The following is an 8,378-nucleotide window of genomic DNA, read 5'->3' as shown; positions in this document are numbered from 1 at the left end:
CCCCCCCCCCCCCAAGTCCTCCCCTTTGGAGCTGGTCTAAAGCCACTCATGGCCCAACCTGTATTTGTGCTTAGGAGTGTCCCAACCCAGGTGCAGGACCTTGCATTTGGCCTTGTTGAATTCACAGCCCTCTGCAAGCGATAGTTTAAATATCAGGAGATGTGTGAGCCAGCTCAGTAGGAGTGCATAGTGCAAACTGAGACACAGAGGAACTGACTGTCCCCACGGCCACAGGTGGGGGCAGTCGCCAGGTCTCAGCACAGCCTGTGGGACAGTCATTGGGAAACAGATCCTGGCCCATGCTTGGGTTTGTCTGTGCCAGGAAAGGGAATGCCATCCTTTAATGTCAGGGAACATCCAGGGAGTGACATTGTTCAGAGCTCTTTTTATAGGGACTGGGTCATTGGTGGACTGGGCAGCTAGGCTGTGGCAGCAGCACCCACTACTCCTCAGAGAGACAATACCCACCAGCAGCAAACCCCAGAGACCAGAGGGCTCTTCCATCTGGGTGACCTCATGTCCCAGGTAGGTTGAAAGTGCAACTCACCCATGGTTGGCTTTCTATCTGCCCGATGAAAGCACTGAGACGGCTTCTTGATTACGAGGTTTGAGAAGATTTTCAGCCCCATGTTCTGTTAGGAAACAAGGAGGGCAGGGGAGGTAGAAAAGCATCTGTGAGTGGGGAAGAGCAGTCACTGCTCTTCAAAACAACTCCGAAAACCACTGGGGCCAGGGTGGTTGGGTGGCCCAGAGCAGCAGTGGCCCAAGCAGACACAGTGATGAGGGAGGCATGGCACAGCTTCTTGAACTCTTTTTCTCAGGAGGTCACTAATCCACCACCTCACTACTGGGTCCCACTGGGATATCTTGCTCCTCTCAATGCATTTCCAGTGGCAAGAGCACAGAGGAGAGGTGTCAGTGTCCTGTCCCATCCCCTCTTGGATGCTGGAGGGAATAGCTGGATGAAATCCATCGTGACGAGGAGGACATCTGTCATTCAGCCCCTGGGGCTGTGACATGGGCTTGCCCACAAACACAAGAGATGTCCCTCTGTTGTGAAAGAGCCTCCTAGGATGTGTCTCTATTGCTAAATAAAAGAGGACAAGGTCTGATCCCCAGGTCCAAGGCCAAATGGCGCTGCCTTTCTTAGGTCCATGATGCTTAGGGCTAGTCCTTTCTGGAGGAGATCTGCCTTAAAGGCACCAAAAATCTACCTGGGAACAACCCAAAATGGTGCCAGAGAGCAGACTAACAACTAAGCTGTGTTAACAATCTGTCATCTAATGCTTCAGATCGCTCCTTGTCTCTCTTTTCTTTAATACTATGGACAAAGAGGACACAGCCCAGGACCTCATTCCCAAGCCCAAAAAGCTGGGTTTTGCTGGTCCACGATCTCATCATCTTGCTTTCTGCATCTGTGAAGAGGAATACAGGTGTTCATACTCATAATGGGACTGTACCTCTCTTGAGACAGCACAGCTAGGTCAAGACAGACAGCCAGGTCTGGCTGAAGAAGGCAAGGCCTTCACAGACTACTTGGAGAAAGATATCACAAATGCTCATAATTTCAACAGCTCTGGGAAAAGTCACAAGGTGATTACCCGGAAGAGGTTAAAGATGTCAGGTTGAAAAGAATGCTGAGGCTTCCCTCGTAGCAGAGATGAGGTGGACTGTGGCTGAACACAGTGATCTGAATGCTCTTCTACTTGGATAGGGTATCCATGTCGGCAGGCAGCAGGGAACAAACTATAGACCTAGGGAAATTCACAGTCAAGAAAGAATCAGGCAAGGAGCAGATACCTCCAGATGCTTGGCTCCACCCTCCCCTAACATATATATCTGTTCCTGACCCTCTCCCTAGGCAGACCCCGCTTTCTCCTCCAACAAAGTCCTTCTCATCCATTAGCCTCCAGCTCCCCTTGCCACAGCCCCTGCCTGCCTTCTCCAGCTCATTCATCACACCAGGTTTTTCACCTGGTTGCACAGACACTCACCATTTGGCTTGTCAGCTGGCTCTCTGGTCTCGTGAAGAACATGTTTTCATCCACTGCCTGTACTGCACACAGGGAGCCAGGGGCTGCCTGCAGTCGGAGCTGCACTGTTGACCCTGGGTGGGTTTCTTTAGCTGAGAACCCTACCCTGACCTTGAGCAACACACCAGGAAAGGAAATAGGAAAAAGAGAGAAAGAGGGGTGAGGAGGCTGATGAACAGGTGGCACAGACGGAAAGAGGGAGACCAGCTGGAGTCTTCCCTCCTCAGCCACTGCTATGAACAGAAGTCATTGCTGAAGCACTGTGCTGTAGATGTCCCCTTCCTCTCTTCTCCCCAGTTCTCTCCTTGAAGGATCTGAGAGTCTCCTTCCCTCAGGCCGGCTGACCTGCTGGTCAGCTCTCCCCCAGCCACAGGAGCGAGTCTCACCTGGTTTTCAAAGCACAAGGCAACATCAAAACGGATGCTGTCAGCTGTCACCCCTCCGTTGGGGAAGATGGCGTACACCACTAAGGAAGGTGATGGGGTGAAGTCAGCAGTGAAGGTCAAAGGGATGGAGAAGGAGCCCTTCAACACTGAAGAAGGAAAGGCAAAGTGTTTTTTATCACAGCTCCATCAAGATCTCCTTCTGCCCTTCTCCTTTCTGCTTTATAATCCCATAATGTCAAACCAATTCCTGTTGCTGCTCTGTCCACCCTCTCCCTCCATTCTCTGACCCCATATGCTCCACCTGTCCACAGGTCCTCCCAGTCTCTCTCTCCATCATTATTTCCCTCATTCTGTCTTTTGGGGCTCATCCAGCTGACACATTTTCTTCCTCAGCCTCCCTCTGTCCTGTTCACTGACTTCCCAGGACCTACAGATTCAGAGAATTTGGGAGAAACTCTGGGAACTCTCACTGTCCAACCTAGAAACCCACCAGGAGCAACTGTTTCCCATTGTCCAGCTGCCGTAGACTTACTGTTCAGCTTCCCAACCCGGACACTCCTCTGGCCCCTGACAACAATTCCAGCCTTGCCAGTGACCTGAGGGAGGAGGACACGGGATGAGCAGACTGCTGTTTGCCACCACAGCACAGTCACCCATGTGCACCTTGCTCTCCTAAGCAACCTCAGAAATAAACTGTGGGTTCAATCCCACCCCACACCTCAGGTCCAGCAGATTTGCAGACATCACAGTGTGGAAGGAGAAGCTTTAATACATGAGAATCTGGTCTGGTCTGTTCAGTTAGGAAAATGGATGGGTAGTGGGTTCACTGGAGAGAAGTGAGAGACAGGTAAGGTATTTGACCTCTAGTAGGTAGGTCCCCAGAGCAGAACAAAAGCCATTCCCACTGGACAGCTGTTTGATAACTAGAGTGAAAGAGTGATCCCCCATCCAGTTTTAAAGGCAGAAGACTTTGATGGCAGACTGCAGAAGACACTTCCTGCTGCAGCCTTGCCAAAGACCAAGGGGGCAATGGCCTGCAAAGGCAAAAGCCTCTTCCCATCCACAGAGAGGAAATGGAACCCTGATGCCGGGATCACACTGTGGCTGAGCCGAGCTCTACTTAGTGCAACGTTCACCCAGTTCTCCAAGAACAAGTTTTTCCTGGATCCCTCCAGGGATGATCTAAATTACACCTTCAACATTTTACTGGGTTCTGGTCCCATCAATGCAGCCTTTCATAGAATCATAGAATCACAGAATTAAAGTGTTTGGAAAAGACCTTTAAGATCATCGAGTCCAACCATAAACCCAACACTGCCAGTTCCACCTCTAAACCATGTCCCTGAGCACCTCATCTGCCCGGCTGTTAAATCCCACCAGGGAAGGTGACTCCACCACCTCCCTGGGCAGCCTGTTCCAATGCTTGACTGCCTTTTTGGTGAAGAAGTTTTTCCTCAGATCCAATCTAAACCTCCCTTTGTACAAGCCTCCCTTCTTCTTCCCCCCCAGGTTCTCTTACTCACATAATATGCAAAACCTATACGGCTGGTGTCTTCTCCCAGGTCATCTCGACTGAGCGTGAAGGTCACCTGGACATCCTGCTTCAGCCCACAAGGCAGTGTTTCTGTGAGTGGGTGTACATCCAGGAAGCTCTTGGTTGTGACATGGAAGGGCTGCAGGTGATGGTAAGCGTTTGTGTAACTGAAGTTATTTTTTCGAGGTGTGTGTGTGAGATCCTCCAGTGTGAACCTTCCCTGAGAGGGGACCAGAGACACATAGAAAGAATTTCATGCATCAGTGCTTTGTTAGGATGTCATCAGCTTGGTTAGGGAAAAGCTATTGCTTGGTGCCTTCCTGTGGGCTCTGCCCAAGCAGAGCTATGTGGGAAGCCCGGGCCTGAGAATTCTCACTTTCCCATCCCCAGAGGTGGGATTTACCTCCAAAGAGACTGATGAGCTGTTCCAGGCAGTTGTGTCCAGGTTGAATGATGCTATTCCACTGCCATCTGTGATGTAAGTTTTGATAAGACGGCGCCTCATGAACTTTATCACGAGATAAACTTTTCTGTTTTTCATGACATTGCCATAGTGATCCTGAAGCTTAATCTGGTGACAACAGCATGAGGCAGAAAAACCAAAGTCAGATGTTTCTTCCAGTGTCATGCCCAAAACCTTCCTCCCTCTGACAAACATGGAGCCTCCTATGTCGGTGATCTTGAGTCTGGCCCCAAGAAGACAGGAGACCTACAAAACTCCCACATCTTTAAAGCTAAGCTGAGAGTAATTAGAATCTGTCCGCTCCAAAAGGTGTGTGCGACTAGAACATGAGGAGCTCATCTCCAAGCCAAGAGCTGAGACATCCTTGCATCTCAATGTCCCTGCTGAGACATCACTCATCTCTCTCAGCAGAAGTTGGAGATGTAAACACATCAGGGAACCTGAAATGCAGAAACTGGAGCCATGCTGTCAAGTAATGTGACACACTGCAAGGTAAAGTACACTGAGGAACAGAAAATGGTTTGGGTCAGCAAAATCTACCAGGCATTAAATTCCTCAGCAAATGATGGGGAGGGAAGAATCATAGAACCACAGAATCATTAAGGTTGGAAAAGACCTCTAAAATCATAATGTCCAACCATCAACCCAACACCACCATGCCCACTAAACCATGTCCCTAAGCACCACACCTACATGTCTTTTAAATGCCACCAGGGAAGGTGACTCCACCACCTCACTGGGCAGCCTGTTCCTGTGCTTGACCACCCTTTCAGTGAAGAAGTTTTTCCTCAGATCCAATCTAAACCTCCCCTGGTGCAACTTGAGGCCATTTCCTCTTGTCGTGTCACTTGTTCCTTGGTTGAACAGACCCACCCCCCACCTCTCTACACCCTCCTCCAAGGGACTTGGACAGAGCCACAAGGTCTCTCCTCAGCCTCCTTTTCTCCAGGATCAACAACCCCAGTTCCCTCAGCTGGGAACTCAGCACACTTGTGCTCCAGACCCTTCCCCAGCTCCGTTGCCCTTCTCTGGACACGCTCCAGCACCTCCATGTCCTTCTTGGAGTCAGGGGCCCAACACTGAACCCACCACTTGAGCTGCGGCCTCACCAGTGCCCAGTGCAGGGGGAAGAGAATTTCCCTGGTCCTTCTGGGTACGTTATTTTTGATCCAGGCCAGGATGCTGTTGTCCTTCTTGGCCACCTGGGCACTCTGCTGACTCATGTTCAGCTGCTGTTGACCAACACCCCCAGGTCCTTTTCCACCAGGCAGCTCTCCAGCCACTCCTCCCCAGGTCTGTAGCGTTACATGGGGTTGTTGTGACCCAGGTGCAGGACCCAACACTTGGCCTTGTTGAACCTCATATGATTGACTTCAGCCCATCCATCCATCCTGTCCAGATCCTTCTGCAGAACTTTCCTGCCCTTCAGCAGATGAACACTCTCACCCAGCTTGGTGTCATCTGTGAACTGACTGAGGGTGGCCTCGATCCCCTCGCCCAGATCATGCATAAAGATATTAAACAGAACTGGCCCCAGCACTGAGCCCTGGGGAACACCACTGGTGACCAGCTGCCAACTGGATTTAACTCCATTCCCCACCACTCTCTGGGCTCAGCCATACAGCTAATTTTTTACCCAGAGAAGAGAAAAGGGAAGTAAGAAGAAAGGGAAAAAAAATCACCTTCCCCCTGTAGGGTACTCCAGGGATGTAATATGCATTCGGTGTCTCAAACACTGCCCTTGCTGCTGTCCTGGAGATGAGGATTTGGCTGGAGGTGTTGATCCGCACCCCTGTTGGAACGCAGAGTGCAAGGGAAGGAGGATCAATATCGGAGGTGACCACTGCACCCTAGTTTAATCTCACTGTTATTCCCAGCCCTGCTAAGTGAAGTGTCTCAAACTTCTTCCCCAACACCAGCATCCTTCAAGGTTTATAGGTTGTTCCTGTGGCAGCTCCTTCTTTTGTTATCTCCAAGCCCCTCTGTGGCCTCATGGACCGCACTCCCGACCACACCTCATCCGCCTGCTGCTGGTAGAGTAGCTCTCTGTGGGCATGGTGAGTTCCTTGGGCAGGACCACTCTCCATGTCCTGTGGTGGTCCCAGCACCAGGTGGAGGAGAGGGAGAGGTGTGCCCACTCTGACCCTCACACCCCCAGAATGGTCCCTCACACCTTCTCTGCTGAGCCCCTGGGTACCTGTGCCCATCTCCAGGAGAGAGGCTTCTGCATAGAGCTTGCCATCTTCCTCGCTGGGAGGGAGGTTGAAGACTGATGTGTTTATAGAGGAGGTGAAGCACCCCTTGGTCATGGTCTGCAAGAGGAAGTGGTAGATATTATGTGGGGCTGGGGAGAAGGGAAGGAGTCAGAAGTACAAGGTACTAGTCATTTTGTCACAACTGTTGACTGCAACAGGTAATAATGTAGACTGGTACACAGATAGATATGGTTCGCATTTTCAATTCTATATTTTTTATTTTATATGCATGAATATGTGTAATTCATATTTGTGATAGTTTCACAAAAAATAAAAAAAAAATAAGCAGGACAATATTGTAGAAACATAAAACAAAACCCATCACCATTTTATCAGTTATATTGTTGCCAACTTTCCAGCTTTAGTAGAAAAGCGACGACTGCACTAACTGGATCACAGACCAAATATAGGATTCTTTTAATAGATCTAGCTAGAAGAACTGCAGAATCAAATGAAAATTCAAAGTAACGAATAATTTCCAGAGCTGGAAGATTACAACTACCATAATTGGTCATAAAGACAAATCAGAAAGCGTGAAAAGTTTTCAACCATATATGTACAAGCTATGAAATACTTTGGCTGGAGCAATGGAAAGAGTTAATAGGGAAAATTTAAAAAATATGCAATATATAAATATATTAAAAAAGAAAATAAAGTATAAAAGCCACTGTGTGATTTGTCTATGGAATTAACCATGTCTTCACCATACGTTAGAGTCTTTGTGCAGGATGGGTTCACCTTAGCACGGCAATTTTGCACCTGAGAAAGTTCTGATAATTTTTGTTTCTTCCACTGTATGAATTTCTGGCAAGTTATGTTCCTTTCCAGAAAAGAATAGAACTCTCAATCTTGGTGTGAAATTCCTCTTTTCCAGTCCCTATCACTGATAAGCAAAGTTACAAAGAAGAACCTGTTGGGGTAAAGGCTTCTCAGTTGGTCTGGGCAAGCAACAATAATTGCATTAATTGAATAAAAGCAATTACTTATTAGTCTCCATATACATTGTAGAGGTTGGGAAACCTTCCCTACACAGCAGCAGTTCACTCAGCCCTCGACACCGAGTCCTGTGTGGTGTTCCTTCACTACTCACATATCTTCCAGGGTTTTACTCACCGGACCACTGTATTCCCTACAGATGTCCTTGCTGGCATTTTGAGGACGTCTCCTTGTCTTCTGGCACAAAATCACCCTCATGGTCCCTTGCACTGCTTTCCCATAGCTGTACCTGCAGGGAGGACACCAGAGGAGCTGCCAAGCACTGTGTGTTTTGTTCCACATGAGTGGCCCTCCTGATGAAGGTCTTGATGCAGCTGGTCAATGAAAATACAGCACATCATGTACTTGGGGAGGGCGATAGCACAGCCCTGCATCCAACAGAGGCAGGAACAAAGCACAGACAGGAAAGGACCTACAGTCTCTGAAGCTCTCCCACTTCTGGGTGCTTGCTGTCCTGGAGCTGCAGGCAGACACAGAGCTGACCTGAGCTGATGTGTCCACGCAGCATGGAGATGTTAGCTCAGGTGTGAGATCAACCTGTGTCCCTGCAGACAGCAACTGCATGTTAGGGCAGTAATAGAGCTACAGAGTGACCTCCAACCTGCCTCACTATGGGCTTATCTCATGACCTGGACTCTTGTTTCCATCACCAGACCTGCTCTGATGGGTTTTTGTGAGGTACAGCAGAAGTGTGCCCATGTCAGTGCAGAC

The 8,378-nt window shown here is 49.2% G+C and overlaps 1 protein-coding gene across 1 annotated transcript in view; it reads right to left on the bottom strand.

Annotated features, from left to right (window-relative positions):
* The window catches only part of LOC104532492 (alpha-2-macroglobulin-like protein 1), a gene marked incomplete at its 3' end in the record, with an annotated part of 18,516 nt that overhangs the window by 3,385 nt on the left and 6,753 nt on the right, over positions 1 to 8,378 (bottom strand). Inside the window, exons 8-17 of the mRNA XM_010177720.1 lie at positions 7,785 to 7,896; positions 6,614 to 6,728; positions 6,099 to 6,208; positions 4,357 to 4,524; positions 3,943 to 4,173; positions 2,952 to 3,015; positions 2,420 to 2,565; positions 1,995 to 2,144; positions 1,602 to 1,754; positions 548 to 632 (exon numbers count right to left, since the gene is read on the bottom strand). Coding sequence (XP_010176022.1) covers positions 548 to 632; positions 1,602 to 1,754; positions 1,995 to 2,144; positions 2,420 to 2,565; positions 2,952 to 3,015; positions 3,943 to 4,173; positions 4,357 to 4,524; positions 6,099 to 6,208; positions 6,614 to 6,728; positions 7,785 to 7,896 — 1,334 coding nt within the window. The remainder of the gene's footprint in view (positions 1 to 547; positions 633 to 1,601; positions 1,755 to 1,994; positions 2,145 to 2,419; positions 2,566 to 2,951; positions 3,016 to 3,942; positions 4,174 to 4,356; positions 4,525 to 6,098; positions 6,209 to 6,613; positions 6,729 to 7,784; positions 7,897 to 8,378) is intronic.

This window comes from Antrostomus carolinensis, unplaced genomic scaffold (genome assembly GCF_000700745.2).
Source record: "Antrostomus carolinensis isolate BGI_N321 unplaced genomic scaffold, ASM70074v2 scaffold6481, whole genome shotgun sequence".
Lineage (NCBI taxonomy): Eukaryota > Metazoa > Chordata > Aves > Caprimulgiformes > Caprimulgidae > Antrostomus > Antrostomus carolinensis.
This window is presented reverse-complemented; position numbering and strand designations above follow the sequence as displayed.